The 19,188-nt window shown below is 41.1% G+C and overlaps 1 protein-coding gene across 3 annotated transcripts in view; it reads right to left on the bottom strand.

Moving 5' to 3' along the window:
- REPS2 (RALBP1 associated Eps domain containing 2) overlaps positions 1-19,188 on the bottom strand; it is a 173,334-nt gene that overhangs the window by 87,800 nt on the left and 66,346 nt on the right. For all 3 annotated transcript variants that reach the window (XM_036439750.2, XM_036439751.2, XM_036439752.2), the window contains exon 5: positions 15,835-15,932. In XM_036439750.2, the coding sequence (XP_036295643.1) occupies positions 15,835-15,932 (98 nt within the window). The remainder of the gene's footprint in view (positions 1-15,834; positions 15,933-19,188) is intronic.

Here is a 19,188-nt window from a genome sequence, read left to right as displayed (position 1 = left end):
TTGTCTGAGGCATTCCCATTGTATAAATCTGAGAATCAAAAGTTCCAATTCAAATCCCACCTCCCATGCCCTACTTAAGTGGCAAGTAAGGATCACGCAAGCTCTCATCCGGCATTTGTGAACTAGGATTCATATTTAGTGATAGAGCTGAACAGAAAAGAAAGCTGTGGTACCACAAGAAATAGAGTAACAGGGGTGCATCAGACATGCCACTAGGGGGAGTTCAAGCCAAAGTTGAGGTTTTAAGGATACAGAGAACCAGAGGAACTGTGCAGGAGAAAACAGAGCTTGGGTATGGTGTGGGGAAAGAAGCTAAAGTGGTGATTCTGGGAGGAGGTGCCCAGGGCTTTGCTCTACCCCTCCCATCTACTCTAAGGCTACAGTGCTACCACAAAGGGATACCTTCATGAAACCAAGAAGTGAGTGAACACAGGAGGGTACGCCTTTAGGATAGGGGTGTCGAACTCAATCAGAGAAGGGGCCAAAATCTAAAATCCAGCCTAAATCGCGGGCCGAATGGTTTACTGAACAGTCATAAACTGTCATTGTGATGGAAACGCAGTGGAGTGCAGTGATGACAGCGCGGTGCGGGCCACATTGCAAGGCCTGGCGGGACGGATTTGGCCCGCGGGCCTTGTGTTTGACACATGTGCTTTAGGACAAAAGAGACTAGGGAAAAAAAAGTTGTATTGCTAATAAGCTACCAGGTTGCCACGTATGAACACACTATTGAAGAGTTAATACTTAGGAAGGCACTGTATTCACTATCCCTAGAAAAGGCAGGTGAGCATCTCCACCTCCTTTCTCCGACACACACACACACACACACACACACACACACACACACACACCATTCCAGTAAGTAATTCTTCCCAGAAACACCTGGCTCTCCTCTGACGACATTCTGAGAAGACAGGAGACTATAAAACTTTGAGCTGTCAGAAGTTTTCATACTAGGCGAGTTTCTACTAAATGTAAATCAAACCATTTTTAAATGCCCTGGAAGCCACTATCTGTTAAGTCAATACCCTAAATCAGGGGTCCTCAAACTTTTTAAAGTGGGGGCCAGATCACGGCCCCTCAGAGAGCTGGAGGGCCGGACTATATGAACTACTAATTCCTACTGTAACACCTCGGCTACGCTCACTGCCCAAAAAACCTGGCGGGCAGGATAGTTTGAAGACGCCTGCAAATTCAGAGTTCTTTGAAATTTGCAAAGCATTTCACACATCCCTATCTCATATAGCATCTCAAAACATTTGAGAGGTAGAAAAAGCAGGTGTCATTATCCTTTTCTCAGATGAGGAAATGAGGGTTAAAAGACTTGAAAAAAAGCACATACTCCTCAATGAACCCCTGCAGTCAGCAAATGACTGGCCTCTTTAAAAATGTTATTGATTTTAGAGCAAGAGGAAGGGAGAAGGAGGGGGGGGGTGAAACATGGAGGAGAGAGGGAAACACTGATTAGCTGCCCCCCATCTGGACTGAGCCTGCAACCTGGACATGTGCCCTGACCAGGAACTGAACCAGTAACCTCTCAGTGTATGGTACAATGCTTAATCAACCACATCAGCCAGGGCAACTGCCCTCTTTTCCATCTGTTGTTCAAAGCCAGGCTCTGGCATATTGAGCTTTCTTTTTTCATTGGGTTGCTTCCATCTGAATTGTTTTCAGAAACCCCCTATTCATTCTAGTAAGAAACAAAGAATATAAAGAAAGAAAGCAAGGAAGATCACGTCAGTCTGAGCACCTGATGGACCACACAACTTTCCAAAATGCTCCAACCAGATTCCAGAACCAAAATCAAATGCTCCAGGTAGCACTTTCTGAAGAAGCCCAGGTGTCTGAGCGGGTTCGGGGGGCAGATCCCAGGGTGGAGGTAGCCAACATGTGCTGGACTATGTTCCTGGCCAGATGGTAATGTGTAGAGCTCACAGGAGCTCTGCCCTCTAGGTCAACACTGACAGAAATAGTTGGAGTAAAGGAATCTAAAAAGCTGTGCATGGACCGGCAAGACAAGAATGACCATCTATGAATGAACAATTTGAGCAAGCAGAGATGGTTCTCAAAGCTGGTGGGACACAGGGAGAAAGCTCTGTGCGACTGCTATCCTGGGAATGAAGATGCCAATATCTGCATGCTAGCTGTTGACTGCTGTGTTCTCTGGTTCTGACATGGAAACTACTACTCCCATGGAATTCCTTCCTTCCCTCCAGGAACGGAAGATGCCATATTCAGTCGCTGTTGTTAATGTCAGCCATGTTTGTTCTTTCACAGATTCCAGGACCACTGCTCACTCTACTTCGTCTCCCACATAACCTCATTCCTGAGTGGCATCGGTGGCCTCTTAGCAGGTCTCTTGGGTCTATTCTGACAGCAGGAATCAGGAATGGACAGAAGAAAATGATTGATTCCTCTGTTTAAAAGCACAGTGGCTGGTGTGGCTCTGGGAGTGGGGCCCAGGAAGCTGTGATTTAACAAGCCCTTTGAGTGATTCGAAGCACAGTCAAGTTTGAAAAGCAATGCTATAGAACATGCATGGCAAAGCAAGAAAAAAGGAACAGCATTTGCAAAGACACCCAATATATAAGAGAAAATAGCCATCTCCTGAAAGTAGCTTGGTTGGGCTACACATAGAAAGACTAGGCTACCAGTGCAGAGAGGATGTTAGTGGAATTGCCTCAAGATGATCCAAACAGAAAGCGGGTCCCGGATTACAAAGGCCCAGGTGCACCAGGTTAAAGGGTTTACTAGTAGACCGTATCTAGAAAATAGGGAGCCAAAGATAAATATTAAGACACTGAAATAATCAGATTTGAGTTACAGAAACAACACTTCAGTGAGGAGATTGGAGGAGAAAAGACTATAGGTAGCCGAAACCGGTTTGGCTCAGTGGATAGAGTGTCAGCCTGCGGACTGAAAGGTCCTGAGTTTGATTCCAGTCAAGGGTATGTGCCTTAGTTGCGGGCACATCCCCAGTAGGGGGTGTGCAAGAGGCAGTTGATTAATGATTCTCTCTCATCGATGTTTCTAACTCTCTATCCCTCTCTCTTCCTCTCTGTAAAAAATCAATAAAATTAAAATTAAAAAAATTTTTAAATTAAAAAAATTTTTAAATTAAAATAAAAATTAAAAAGACTATAGGTAAGCCCTAGCTGGTTTGGCTCAGTGTATAGAGTGTTGGCCTGTGGACTGAAGGGTTAGGGTTCAATATCAGTCAAGGCCACATGCCCAGGTTTTGGGCTCGGTCCCCAATAATGGGCATGCAGGAGGCAGCCAATCAAAGATTCTCTATCATCACTGATGTTTCTATCGCTCTCTCTCTCCCTTCCTCTCTAAAAATCAATGAAAATATTTTTAAGACTGAAGGTAAAATGACTAGTTAAGGCCATATCAGTAACCCGAACCAGAGGTCAAAGTGACTCCAGGACTATGGGAGGAGTAAGAGGAAAAAGCCAGATGGCCACCACCAGAGGAAGGCCCATTCTGGCAGTGGGATGGCAGCTCAGAAGCTTTCTGTCAGCATCTAGGATGCCATCTCGTTGCAGAACCCAGAGACATAGAACCATATCCAGATGAACCCAAAAGTCAACCACAAAAACCAACCTAACTTTTCAGACAAAGTCAGTCACCTAAGACAAAATGTCTAATTGCTGAGGTTGAAGGCATCGAAAAACAGGGCTGGGTGAGCTGTGGACCCTGGGCTTCCAAGTAGAAGCCAAAACCAAGAAAAGCTCCAATTTTGCATGCACCCTAAGAGACCTCCCCCATTTCAACTCCAACTCCAGTGGTTTGGTTGGCTGGGTGGAGATATATGCTGCTTGCTGCCAATTTTGAGCTCTGCCAGCATTTTTTAAGAAAAAATAAAAGGATAGAGAAAGAAATCGTCTACATCTGTCTGCTTAAGTCACAAACATATGGTTCATTATACAGTTTCTCTAGACGCAAGAGAATTAGATTTGCTTATATTTAAAACATTCAAACCCTTGGTTTTGTTTCAAGTGAAATGCAAATATTTTGCACTGTAAGTTATTATCTCTGGGGAAAACAGGCTGTTTATAATGAAAGGGACTTCAAAAGACTCATTAAAAAATAATACTATTAATAAAATCCCCAAAGTTGACATTTATCCCTGAAGTATCTTAAAAATCAAGCATAGTTGAATAATATGAATTGCAAGGAGGCATTGTCAGGGGGAACTTCAGAAGGGTATGTATATTTTTTCAAAGATAGAACATTTCTGTTTAGAATACAATCCCACCCTGGAAGCATCCTGTAATTGCTGCCTGTGAGCCCAGCCATTTCATCCAAGGTTGCAACGACCATACAACAATGTATTTTAGGTGCCTTAATAAACAAACCATCTAGAGTAGCAAAAACTGTCATTGATTGGCCACCCTCTCAGGAATGACATTTTCCAGTCCCCCCACCCACCCACCCCCTGTTAGGTACCCTTGCAGTTTGGTACAGCCATGTGACTGAGATCTGACCAATGCAATGTGGACACAAGTGAAGTGCACCACTCCCATGCAGGGCTAGCACCCTGCAGCACTCCTCTATGCACTCCTTACCCATTGGCCCACAGAATGGGAGAGGGCACAGTCACGGGACAGGAGGAGTTCTGGGGCCCGAATCACCATGTGGCAGAAAGCTACCTACCAACCTGTTAGATGAGTGAGAAATATACCTATTGTGCTTAAATAATTTAAAAGTGGGACATGTTGGTTAGAGTAGCTGTTAACCTAACTAATCTAGCCTTCAAGCAAGGTCCAAAGTAAAGATAGACCTGTGCAGTTTTCTGTCCTATAAAATGAAAATAATGGGACCCACTTCCCAGGGTTGTTATGAAGATGAAAATAGGTCACATATATTAGGTTCTTACAGTAACTGACTCAAGTAACTGGCACTAAGCAAAGCAATGAATGTGTGTTTCCTACCATTCTCCTGTGACTGTGGTGGTAGTTTTTAAAATGTTGTTTATCTTAATAACTAGCCACTGTAAATTGCCTAATAGACTCAGAGAGAACCTTCTGAGCTGTTGAAAGTAAATCCCTGAGTTTCACAGCATGTGGTTAAAGACATCTTTGTGCATTTATTTCCATGAAGAAACTGATGAGGTTAAATTGCTCTGTTAGAATTTAATTGTAATGAACTTTTCTATAGTCAGGAACAGAAGTTATTTATTGCTACTTTCTGTGAATCTATGATTATTTCCAAATAAAAAGGAAAAAATCTTTTAAGTTCTCTAACTTCATTAGTAAGGGAGAGAGCCCAACCTTTACTGTTATGTGACACTTTTAATAAGTGCATGTGAAGTTCAGCTCTAGTCATTATAGTAGAACTCAGGCTAACCTTTCTATATCTGGACCAGAACTGGCAATTTGTCCAATCATTTATCTATTTGTTTACTCATTCAGCAAATACGTATTGAGTGTTTCCTATTTGATAGATACTAGGTATACAACTGTGATGATAATGAACAAAATTTCTTGCCCTCATGGAACTTATTTTATAGTGAGAGTAGGATGGGAGACAAGATTTATAGAGTGTAATATAGCACGGTTTAATGTGAAAAGACTAGTAAATGGTAGAGTAAGAACATGAATGTAGGTCCAATGTAATCTTAATCAGCAATGCCTATGGTTCTCTCCCTCTCATCAGTCCATCCATGCATCCATCCTACAACGTACTATTTCCTTTTCAGAACAACCCATTGTGGCAATTCTGCAGATTGAGAATCTGAGCTTGGGATATGAACATGCTATATTTATATATGTCCCTCCCCAGTTTCATTGTAGATTTTGGTCAGTGAACTATTAAATTATATAGAGTTCCATCTTATTTCTCACATAGTTTTGCCTACATGCATCTGACATGTTTTCACATCAGAAAAGAATCCTGTAGATAGCCATACAATACAGGTATTCCATCATTTCACTGTTTAGTATGTGACACTAACAATATCTTGATTAGCATAAGAAATGCTTATAAGTAATCATCGTCTCCAATTATTCCATGAGAAGCCAAGATCTGCTGCTCCAGAAGCATTTTTCCTTTACAGTTGTCGGGATTGTGTTATTGCTTAGAAGAGAAAGAGAGAAATCACCAGTAAGAGGAGTATGACAAAGCCATAGACTTCTAGCACCAATGCATTAACGTCCCCAGCCCAATCCTTGCCAGTTTGGTCAATTCTGCCTGTTTCTTCTCCACTATGTCCTCCCCTTAACATTCCACAGCCTTAGGTCAGAGGGAAACAGATGCACCAAGAACTTGGGTTGAATTCAAGGATTGCTTTAGAATAGCAGTTGCCAACTAGTGGTCCGCAGACCACTGGTGGTCCGTGAGTTCCAAAGGGTTGGTGACTGCTGCTTTAGAAAATGAGGCTACAGATTAGAGGTGGAAAAAGTGCCAGTTCTGGAGGCAAACACTGGGTTCAAATCTGGGATGGTCACTTACCATGAGACTTGGGCCAGTTTCTTAACTTCTGAGCCATCCGTCCCCCACCTGAAAGGCCGTTGGCCTAAGGGTTCTGCTCACCTATCCAGGCCCATCTCTCTACCACTCCAGGCTTCTCTGTTCTTTGGCTGTCTCCTCTCCATGCTATCTATGCATGGTAACATGGCTCACTCAACACCTACTACTCTGCCTCTGAGCACAATTCCCTGAACTACAGAGGTTGGCTAGGTTAAAAACTACACTTTCCCTATATCTTTGCTGCTAGAATTTCAGATGGGACTTAGGTTCTGTTAAACCAATACTCCTACAGAAAGCTGATTCAGAACTCAGTCACATGCTGAAAAAGGCAGGGAACAGAACACTCATGCTGCTGGTCTAGGTCACGTGTGATGTGGAGCTGAAGCCGAAAGCAATGGCAGCAACTGCCCAATTCTGTATCTTTGTTATTGTGGCAGAAGCAAAGCCACCCAGTCCTGCTGTGTGGTTTTGGAAATTATTCTCGCAAGCTTAGAAAAGTCTGAATCTTGAGCCCTTCCAAAAATTTGGTAGGCTACCCACACCCCTATTATAAATTCCTGTCTGCTTAAGCTAGCCAGAGTAGACTCTGTTGTCCACAACGAAGAACACTACCAGCACATGCCTTTGTTTATGCTCTTCCCATTATGTGAAATAGTCTTCTCCTTGCCTCCCAGCACTATCCTTCCTTTGCCTGGTTAACTCCTAGCCATCTCTCACTTCTTTGTGGAAGCCTTCCCTCACTTTCTAGCCTTCCATCAGATTTCTCTGTTATATGCTACCAAAGTACTTCCTTGCCTTTAGGGCAATTGAAAGTTTTCCATTACACATGCAGAGCTGGGATCAATTGATTTTCATCCATCTCTCCCCCACCCCCCGACACTTGACTGCAAGTTCTCTGAGAGTAGGCACCATGTTTGTAGTCCTCAGGGTGGTGACTGACCCATATAAGCACTTAGTAAATATTTCCCAATAGATAAGCAGAGGATATAGTGTTGCAAGTAGTCTACCTTCTAAGACAGTTGGGATGACTGAAAGGACACATACAATCTAGAGGACCACTACAACACTGGGCCAAATAAACACTGGATCAGTAGTGATACTTTGTTGGGATAGGCACTGGGGGACATGGCAGCACATGCTCACCTGAGGTCAAAAGCAGTGCTAATGGGCCTATATCGGGGCGAAAGTAGTGCTATTGTAAAGGAACCTTCCATATTCGCAGCTAGTAAATATTAACTGAGACCGAAAGGTCCTGGGGCATACGCTAGAAACAAACACCACTCTCCTTTCCATCTTTAAAAAGTACTGTCTGGGACCAGGAGCTCAATTAAGTGTTTTGAGCTGCGCCTGAGAAGCTAAATCTAATAAATCTATGTGGGCCCTAGCTATTACCAGGAAAGTTCTGGACACCATAAGCCTTTAAAGCAATGCCCACAACTTGTGGGGAAAACAACGCTGACCCCACAAATAAGATGTATTTATTTGCTTTCATCAGTAGTCTAACCGACCTGCTGCATGGATGCTAGAATTCTAATGTGGACCAGCCTACCATTTTGACTCTCCCTCCCCCCACCCTACCCTGCTGCTATCTCTAAAGCATGGATTTTGCAAGGCCTCATCAGTCCTAACACTTACGGAGTCAGTGCCTTTTCCCTAAAAATATCTTTCAATTTCTTATTTCTTATTCAGATACCCTCTTCTTATATCCTGGAGTCATCTGTCTTTCAATGATTCAGTATTTTTTGCTATTCTCATAACAAAACATTTTTTGTCTTTCACATAGTAATACCTCTGAGCAAAACAAAGCAATTAACATCACTTTAATTGTTAAGAAGTATGGGTACAAGGTAAGCAACAGAGGAATACAACAGACAGCTAAGATTTAGGCTGAGAAAAGTAAATTTCAGCATCAATTGAAATTAAATGTTTCAAAAATAAGGACTAGAAAATCTGAAAAAGAATTGTAAGTAGGTGAAGAAAGTAGGAAAGAGGCTTGATACCACAAAAAAATAGAACCTCTTTGTGGTAATAGTGACCATTAGACATCTCTTAGTCCTAGGTAGACTCAGCAAAGAATATGCTGAAAATAAAGCAACCATTTACCTCCTATGAATGGTAAAATTCCAGTGAGGGTTTAAAACCAAATAGAGAATGAATCTGGTAAAACAAGATGTCACATCAAGAACAAGGCACATGCATTCTTAAAAATTTATCAAACCAGTTCCTCCTGTTACACACAAAGGCAAACACACATATATTCTCTCCCTTCTTCCTTCTCCCATCCTCTCCCTCTATCTTTCTCCTTACTATTTCACTGGGAGGAAGAAAACTGAGTTGTCTAAGCAATACTGAGAGAGCAACACACACAGGTACACTAGGTTGACATTTACCGTTGCTAACAACAGAAGATTCTCCTAGGCCTAATCTCTATCCATAAACTAAGTAATTCAACTTTATTGTCATGAAGATATAATCATTGCAGGCAGCCTGGGGTTCTCCAGAACTGAAAAGAAGCTGGGGTCCCTACCCGCCTTCCATGGCCTCAGGATCCCAGGACCTCTTCTCAACCATGCAAAGAGCAGTTTTCCACATACATTGCAACTGCTCTCTCATCCAAAGGAACAGAAACCCCAGCTTCTATTTTTAGACTGGCAGAAATGACAAACCAATAAGGAAACACTGATAACTCAAAAGAAAAAAAGAGGGCATAGGATATGAACAAGCAATTCACACACACACACACACACACACACACACAAGGAAATACAAATGACTCATGAGCTTAAGATCTCCCACTTCACTAATAAAGAGAACTGCTAATAAAAACTACACAGGTATAGCCGAAACCGGTTTGGCTCAGTGGATAGAGCGTCAGCCTGCAGACTGAAAGGTCCCAGGTCAAGGGCATGTACCTTGGTTGCAGACATATCTCCAGTAGGGGGTGTGTAAGAGACAGCTGATCAATGATTCTCTCTCATTGATGTTTCTAACTCTCTATCCCTCTCTCTTCCTCTTTGTAAAAAATCAACAAAATATATTTTGAAAAAGAAAATAAAAATAAAAAAACTACACAGGTATCATTTTTCACCTATAGACCAGCAAAGATTCATAAGATTTTTAGCACAGTGTGTATGCATTGGAATGAAAAATTAGCATTTTCATACATTGTTGACAAGTGTATAAATTGATACAGTCTCCAATTTGAGAATCTCCTACAAAAATTAAAAACGTGTAAACATTTCACCCAAGTATTCCATTTCTTGGAACTAATGCCAGATTATATATGCAAATGGTACTGCGACTGCAAGTTCTAGATGTTGATCAGAGGGGCTGGTTAATGGTAGATGGAAGATGCACACAATGAAATACTATGCATTTGGAAAAACAAAAAGATAGGTAAGTACTTTATGTACTGCTATAGAATATTATTAAACTTTTTTGTTAAGTAAAAAAAGTACACAGTGTTTAACAGATGTATAATATGCTACCATAAGTGTAAAAAGGAGAACTATATATTTTGCATATATTATATGTAATTACATACAAGAATACCTGTACTCACATATACAGTAATGTGCAAAATATTCCTAGAACAATACAAAAGAAATCAGTCCTGCCTGGCCAGCATAGCTCAGTGGTTGACCGTTGACCTATGAACCAGGAAGTCATAGTTCAATTCCCGGTCAGGGAACATGCCTGGGTTGTGGACTCCTCAGTGTCAGGCATGCAAGAGATAGCCTATCAATGATTCTTTCTCAACATTGGTGTTTCTTTTCTTTTCTTTTCTTTTTTTCTTCCTCACCCTATGATGTTTTTCCATTGATTTTTTAAGGAAAGAGAGAGAGGAAAAGACAGAAACATTGATGTAAGACAAGCACATCAATTGGTTGCCTCCTGCACAAACCCCAACCAGGGCCCAGACCTGCGAGGAGACAGCAACCAAAGTACGTGCCCTTGACCAGAATCGAACAGGGACCCTTTGGTCCACAGGCCAACGCTCTATTCACTGAGCCAAACCAGCTAGGGCTCATCATTGATGTTTCTATCTCTCTTTCCCTCTCCCTTTCTCTCTGAAATCAATATATATATATTAAAGTTACAAACTTGGGTTGAGATGGTGCCTGGCTAGCAATGTCTAACAGCCTACCCCTACCTGTTCATTAGGAAATTTCCACTGAAAGCATAGCCAAACCCCCATCTAGAATGGCAGGGTGGTAAAGTTCTACATGCTATTTGACATTATTTTGTCTTTGAAGTAAGAAGAATAGTTGAGTATTGAGAATTTATCACAAAAGACTGTTATATTTCTCTGTCCAGAAAGAGGAGAAAACCTCACAGCATGTATGTTTAGGGTTTAAGAAGTGAATGTGTTTGCCCTAGCTGGTTTGACTCAGTGGATAGAGTAAAACTGAAGGGTCCTAAGTTTGTTTCCAGTCAAGGGCGCATGCCTGAGCTGTGGGCTCAATTCCCAGTGGAGGGGCGGGGGGAGGGACATGTAGGAGGCAGCTGATCAATGATTCTCTCTCATCATTGATGTTTCTATTTATCCCTCTCTGAAATCAAGAACAAACGTGTGTGTGTGTTTTTAAGTGAATGTGTTTTTTATTTAAAATAAAGATAATTGCCGAAACCAGTTTGGCTCAGTGGATAGAGCATCGGTCTGCGGACTGAAGGGTCCCGGGTTCGATTCCGGTCAAGGGCATGTACATTGGTTGTGGGCACATCCCTGGCAGGGGGTGTGCAGGAGGCAACTGGTCAATGTTTCTCTCTCATCGATGTTTCTAGCTCTCTATCCCTCTTACTTCTTCTCTGTGAAAACTCAATAAAATAAATTAATTAATCAATTAATTAAAATAAAGATTTTTTTTTTCTAGTGAGATCTGGCTAAAATTATATTTCATTTGCCAAACCTAAAATCCCTGAAGACAGGTAAAAATAAACAGCATAAAAAAACAATAAAGATAGGATGCCCCTTGCTTTAGCTGAGATTCTTAGATAAATGAGATGAGGAATGAATCATTTTTTAAGAATTAAAAAAATGAAAGCATCACATATACAAGAAATATCAGAAAATGCTCGTGCTTCATGTTATCCATTGGAAAGGCATACCGATGAGCTGAGACAAAAGAGAAAACAAAGGCAAAGCAAAGATGAAGTCTAAGGTTTCCACACAGAACATGGACCATATAGGAAATGACAAGCAACTCTGTGGCCATAGGATAGAGGGCTGCTGTGACTGAAGAGAACAGTGGAGGCCAAATGCCAGGCCCTGAGAACCATGTTCAGGAATGTGGATGATATGTTGAGAGCAGCAGGTAGTGTGTGACAGGTTTCAATCAAGGGAGTAGGAGGGCATGATTTGTGTTTTTCACAAATTTTGTCTGCACTGAGGATAATTAATGGATCTAAAGAGTAGCAGCAGGAAGAGTTAGAGGCCAATATAACAGATTTGGTGACAGAAGATGGACTGAACCAAGGAAGTGCAGAAGAATGGACAAATAAGAGAGGTATTTAGAAAGTGAAATGGCCAAGACTTGGTAACTCAATGGGCAGAAGGAGTGAGGGGAGAGTCAGAGACAGCCAAACCAGAGACAATGGCCACAAGCATGTGCCAGTTAGTGGATGGAGCCAGGAATGGAGGAGTGAAAGCTGGTTTTCTGGGAAAGATGTTTAAGGTGACAGTGGGACATTAAAGTGAAGATGACTGACAGATGGAGACATGTGGTCATCAACCTCCACATAACTAAGGACTAATAGAGTGAGAATTGGATCTAGGGCTCTCCAATATGTATGGGACAGGCAGAGGAAGGAGAAATGAAAAAAATCAGGGAGAGACAGTCATAGGAGCAATAGAGGACAGCATCATGGACACTAAGTGATGAGGCAGTGTCAAAAGTTGCTAAGGAGTCAATGAGACAGGGTCTTAATACAAGGTAATTTCTGGCAACCGTAGCAAAAAACAGAGACAGTGGAGTAAAGTGGGAGAAATTCTAAATCCTATGCCAGCAAAATTACAAATGCCTACATAGTGTACAGTTAGGATAACTTGTGAAAAGTAAACCATAAAATGAACTATAAACATGAGATAAAAGATGAAGCAGAAAAGAAGACTTTACTTCTTTACAAACCACTATCAACCCTCCACCCCCTGAATAAAAGAAAACCTGAAATTCCTAAAACATTAACCAAAAAGAGTCTTCATTCCAAAGTTTGGGTGCTGATTTTGGCATAAGTACCTCTAAAATGCCAAGCCCATGAGCTGCAACAGAGCTGGACCAGCGTCCTTGAAAGCCTTCCTCAGTACCCAGAAGTCATCCCTTCTAATCAGTCAGGAAGGACTTGAACACAAGGCCACAGCGGAAGCTGCCATCAGCACATTAAAATGGCAACGTGAGGGGAATTAGTTACCCTGGCCTGGCCTAGCACCATGCCGAATATCCGTATTAATCCTCTTCCACCAGGAACCTTCACTTCAGATCCCCTCACCTACATGACTAATTCAGGTTGGCATTTTGCTTTCTGGGACGTGAAGCCCAGCCAAACCAATCTAACGGGCATAAGAAGGAAACCTAAGAACTAAAGAAAGAAAAACACATCAGCCATGAAAACCACATACTGCTGTCCCAAAAAAGGCCCCTTGCTCTCTTCTTAGACACAAGGCAATGCTCCAAACAGGAGGGGGGGGAGGGGGGAATCTCCGCTGATGCCAAACAAACATTAAGGAAATCAGACTGTTGCAGATTATTACAATGGACTGTGAAATCCATTCCAAGTCATTCATATTACAGCAAAGAGAAGCAACTTGCCCCAAGGTCACACAGAGTTTGGCTAGGCCTGGGCAAGCACCTGTCTGTTTTTTTTTCTGCACTATACCATAAGTCCTCCTAATGGCCGATTGCTGCCAAATTCTTATGTCCAGCCTCGCTCTCCCCAAAGCTTTGGCCTCATAAATCCTACCATCTGACACCTGCTCTTGGCTATCTCAAAAGCTCAAATTCCCAGCATCCAACACAGAATGCATGATCTTTCCCTATTACTCCCAACACCAGTTTTTCATCCAAGGCCTCTTAGTTTAACAGATGACATCACCATCCATCCGGTTCCTGAGCCAGACACTAAGGAAGCATGTCCAGTGTTTGACCTTCAGCCCACCACTTCCTGGCTACAACCTCGAGTAAAATTAAATAAGATCTTTTAAACCTCAGGTTTTAGCAGCTGAAAAATGGAATAATAACAGAAATTACCTCATAAAATAGCTGTGAACAGTGAAAGAGATGATGTGTATAAAATGCAAAGCATAAAAAATGTCTGTGTGCCAAACAAACATTACTCTATCTTATTGCCTTCTTCCTCCAATCCTACCCAGCCACCTGCTTAAAACTTAGGAATCATTCTGCTGGAAGCCTTCCTTGATCACTCCCTGCCTGCCAAGGTTAGGTCATAACCGCCCTCCCACCCCTGGCCCCTTTTCACCTTCAAAGCAGTGTAATTTCCATTCACATCACATTCTGATTGTTTGATTAATGGCCATCTCCTCCAATAGCCTATAAGCTTCATGAAGGCAGAAAATGGGAGTGCTATGCCTCATTTTTGTATTCTCAACACAGTACTTAGCACATAATAGGTGTTTAGTAAACATTAGTTGAGTTAAATGCCCAGGATGCATTTTTATCAGCAGAAAAATGGACCTAAAGATTCGAAGAGAAGTCACAGAACACCAATTCAAGCTAGAGCTCACGGCCATCCCATCCAGGGAGCCAGGTAGAAGGCCTGGTGAGCCCCAGCTGAACTGCTAAGTTCATGACTTACTGCCTGTTTGACCGACACAGTGCTAGAATATACTCTGCATAAACATGCACAGCCACACCCTGGGAATTTTTTAGATGAACCCTAGTCCCTCCTATACCTTTCGTAATGTAACCATCACTCGACCGTGGGTGTAATTCCAGTGTTTTTCACTACACCCAGTGTTTATTTATGCAGAAACTTTAGAACCTAACCTCCTTCTAACATGGGACTCTAACGGGTAGCAAAGTATTTGGAAGTGCAGGTTTTGACATTGGGCAGGCCTGGGTTCAAATTCTTGTTCTGCTACTTAGGAATTATGACTATAACCTTAGACCCATTACTTAAACTCTCTCATTCAGTTAACTCATCTATACTAATAGATATAACGGCACCTAGACATTATATTGGCAAGGAAAACTAAATATAAGTACTCTGCTTATGACTAAATAATTGGATGTAAGAACGTTCTTTGTATGGGATGGATGGGGGGCTAGGGAAGTTCAATGGAGAAAAAGGGGGACATATGTAATACTTTCAACAATAAAGATTTTTTTTTAAGGAAGTTCTTTGTACACAGAGTACTATCACCTTAGAAGATAACGTTCTGTACCAGGCCTAACAGTGCCCATTCCCAGTGGGTATTGAGTGAACACCACGATCTTCCTTAGCTTTGTCTATTTTGGTCCAGACACCAGCCCACTTCCTTATGGGAGTATGTTTTGAGTAGAACTGCCTGCACATAAATGATCCTCTTCCTAACTTGGACAGTTGAAATGTTATACAAATCACCCTACTTCCTCTTGTCTTTGGGGTCAAAAAGTGAACCAAGTTTTTTCATAACTTCTCTCATGCAGACACACACCCTTTGTTGAGAATATGACTTCCCCAGCACAGGGCTCAGAGATACTACACAAGAAAACAGTGGTAGACACAGAAAAAAAAGAGCTCTTTATCCAAGGGAAAACACTGGAAAAAGGAAAGCTGAAATGTTCTAAGCAATGGTGTAGCCAGGAAAAACTGAAATATCACTTGTGCTTCTACCATAATATTTCTTTTGTATCTGTTACATATGAGAGTAGTTGCTGCCACTTGTAAAATAATTGCTCTCCAAACAGCACTGAACTAGGCACTGAGGGAGAATACAGAAGGACTACCTCTGCCTTCCAAAAGCTTGCAATGTAATTAGAGGCACAAAACAAATGGGCAACAGCTAACTATGCACTGGATGAATGATAATAAAGAATAAATAAGGCAAAGAATCAACAGGCTGTTCTGGGAAAAGTAAAGTTCTCCTGAAGAAGGTGCCTAATGATTAAGTAGATGATGGTGGAATGGCATTTGAGACATACCAATGGCCAGGAACCAGCCTGGATTAGTCTAGAGACAGCCAGGACATATATAGCAAAAAAGATTTAGGAAAATATACAAGCAACAGAACAAGAAGTACAATCTTTGCATGAGGGGGCAGATTTATATCTTCCTTGCAAAAAAAAAAAAAAAAAAAAAAGAGGGCCCATCAAAAAACCATGTCCCCAAAGTCTCCCATTGGCATAATCCCACAATATCTCTTACCCGGATGAGGGAAGCCTGATGCCGATGCGGCTTGGTTCCTTGATTCCCCGATGAGGGTCCCTCAGGCTGGACAAGGGGCTGTCTAGCTTCATAAGGAGCTGAAACCAGAGTGAAAGTCAGCATGGTACACAAAGATTCCACCCAAGAATTATGACTTCACACTCCAACCGATACAGTGTCTGCTTTTAAGGGCAGAATTATCAAAGGAATTAGAGATTATATGAATAGGGCCATCTAGGACAAACAAACCTGGATGCCTCTGGGTACAATTTAACTGAACAATCTAAAGATATCCAACCAATTTATGATAAGGCAGGGAAATATTTACATCAAGTTAAGATTAGGAATAAATTATAAGGGTGAAATGTTGAGAATCTAAATTGGGATAGAAAACAATGAGTCATTAGAAAAGTGCCATGTTATAAATGTTCAAATTCTTGAGATAGGTAAATTCTATATATACCCCCCTATTTAAAAGTCTTCCATTCATTCCCCTATCCCTTCCCCCCACCCTTGCAAAGAAGTAAATATGTATGCATTTTAAGTACTAAGGCTCAATATTATCGTTTATTTTGTTTGTTTTTGAAAAATAAATAGCACTGTCTTCTTTTCCTTTCTGGAAAGAATGTGAAACCAAGTTGAGGAAAATACAAAAAAAAGAATAAATGTATTTTGTTCTATTTTTTATTTCTTTTTTTACTAAGAATAAAAGTATTTTATACTTATTATTTTATCATTTGATAACCAAACTAAAACTAATTTTGTTACCTTTAAAAAAAAAAAGGTTTTTTAAGCCACAAAAATGAACACTTTTATTCATTCCTTTTATTTCCAGAACACTTAATGACCTTGACAATAGGGCAGAAAAACAGTTAAACATAACCATGTAGTATGCAGCTCCAATAGAAAAGAGAAATTATCATCCAAGATGAAACCATTTCTGATGTTTGGGTTAACAATTCAAGCTTTTGGAAGTATGTAAAAAAGTAAAATGCTTTCTTTCTTTATTTACTTATAAGTAAAATTAGGCACAGAGAGCAGAGCAGCCTGTTAGTGCAGCACCTTTAGCACAGTGTGATCTTTTTAAAACAAAGAAGGTATAATGACAGCACATCAAGAATAACAAACAACTCCTCGGCTCACATCTGCTTATTATATTTCATCCAAGAAACTGGAACACAAGATTATAACACAATAAAACACATTAACATATCAAAATCATGGCCAAACAAATCATTTAGTGTATTTTCAGACTCTGCTAAGAATTATTAAAAATATAAAAATTGAAAGGAAAACATAAACAGGAAGCACATAATCCAGATCTTAAAAATAAATCTCAGCTGAGGCGGGTGTTGAGAAAGCTTTTTAAGATCATTTCACTTTGATGGAACACCAAATTAAACTCTTAATGCCAGAAGGTTTGGACAACAGTAAACTGTATCATAGTTGGAACACGAATGGTCATAAGCTTCCCATAGGAAGTTGATCCTACATGATTCTGGTTCCCTTCGGAAAGAGGAAGCCTCTACTGCCTAGGAGAGAACCGTGTGGGGAGGACATCTGGCCCATGGCTCCAGTCCCTCACCTACAAGGGCCTTCTTCCCTTGGAAGAGACAGACCTTGTTCATCAATAGGCCGAATGAAGACTCAGCCACTCGGAGGATCATTTTTTGGAGAGGCCAGGCCTGGAGGACAGATTTTCTCTTCCTGCTCCTGTGGAAAGCCTGGATTAGCCACACCTGCCTGTGACTAGAAAGGTGTCTGAAGCCCATGCAGTCACAAGTCTAAGACTCATGCTCTGATCCGCTCTATCAGCACCACAGCTGATACTCAGGCCATCATTGGCCTGGCTGCTGTCTCACTCCACAACTGGATCTGAACTCTACTCTCCTTCCTCCCAAATAAAACACCAGACATGCAACTCAATGCAAAAAAATATTAATTCTTAGATCCCCTTAGAAGAGGCTTAATGAGGAACTAGAAGTACCATTTTTCTCCAAGAATAGGGATATAAAACAAACGCTGAAGATTTCATCAATCGGAGATTCGATGTCAAACTAGAACTGTACATGTCAAACTAGAAGTGACATGAGTAACTTCACAATAAAGATTCTACATCTGCAGTCAACCCAGTGAATGGTGACCAGGTGACTTTCAAGAATACTTAAGAATTTCACAAATAAAACGAATACCAGATTCTAAAAAACACAAAAGAAAATACTAGGGAACATTTGAGCACCTACAATATGCCAGAAACTGGTAGGCTCAGATGTTGACATTTCTCAATTGATCCACAAAGCAAACCTCTGAGGAGAGATTATGCTATTTCACCTATAAAGGAAACTGAAGCCCAGAAAAGTGAAATACCCATAGTCACACAGGCTGGAAATGGACAGAAATGAGAAATGTAGGCCCACCAAGTCCACTTTTAGGGCCAGGAAAAGAACATCGCAGCCCATGCTGTCATGTGAGTAGATACCTAGAATGAATACATCAGAATAATATGCATAAGAAAAAGCAGAACATACATATTGATTCTGAGATAACACATTAAACATCAGATGAAACAAGTGAAAGAGTTGAAAGTAGTTGCCTCTGGAGATCAGAAACAAGTTCAGTGGGAAGAATAGTTGTATTTACTGTAGGCATGTAAATATTATTTAACTATTAATATATACATGTATCACTATTATTTAAACATATTTTTATAATATGGATAGCATTATGGGCCTCTGAGGGTTGTGGTAAGAAGTATATAATGCACATAAAGACCTCAGCATGATGCCTGGCACGTAAGTCTTACTCAATGAACATTAGCTACGGTTATATCCAGCAAATTAAACTAACAGGAGCCCAGGAGAGAAGCTGAAGAGGGGCTCTGAATTCCAGTCTGGTTGATGATGCTCCGTCTGATTTAAGGCATACTCAATACATGTCCCACCAGCCAGGAATCATGGCAGAATACTGAACAGGGAAATGACCCCAGAAAATATATTACAAGAAAATTATGCCAGTAGAAAAACTCCTTTCTGAAAAGGTAGAAACTAAAAATAACTCTGGATTGCTTAGTACCAGAGTCGCTAAGGTTTAACAGGTTTTAGATATGCTACTGTCTAGCCCAGTGGTCACCAACCAGTGGTATGCAGACCACTGGTGGTCTGTGAGATCTGAAAGGTTGGTGACCGCTGGTCTAGACCAAAGGCAAAATGGAGTACAAAAATAGGAAAGAGAATCCAGAGCCCATCAAATGGGTTGGAGAAATTGAGTTCTGAAAATGTGGAGAGAGAGAGAGAAGAAAGACATGTGAACTTCTCTTACTTCTTGACCTAAAGATATGTGACAGAAGATGAAGCA

The sequence above is a fragment of the Pipistrellus kuhlii genome, unplaced genomic scaffold, assembly GCF_014108245.1.
Source record: "Pipistrellus kuhlii isolate mPipKuh1 unplaced genomic scaffold, mPipKuh1.p scaffold_m20_p_16, whole genome shotgun sequence".
NCBI classification, from domain to species: Eukaryota; Metazoa; Chordata; class Mammalia; order Chiroptera; family Vespertilionidae; genus Pipistrellus; species Pipistrellus kuhlii.
This window is presented reverse-complemented; position numbering and strand designations above follow the sequence as displayed.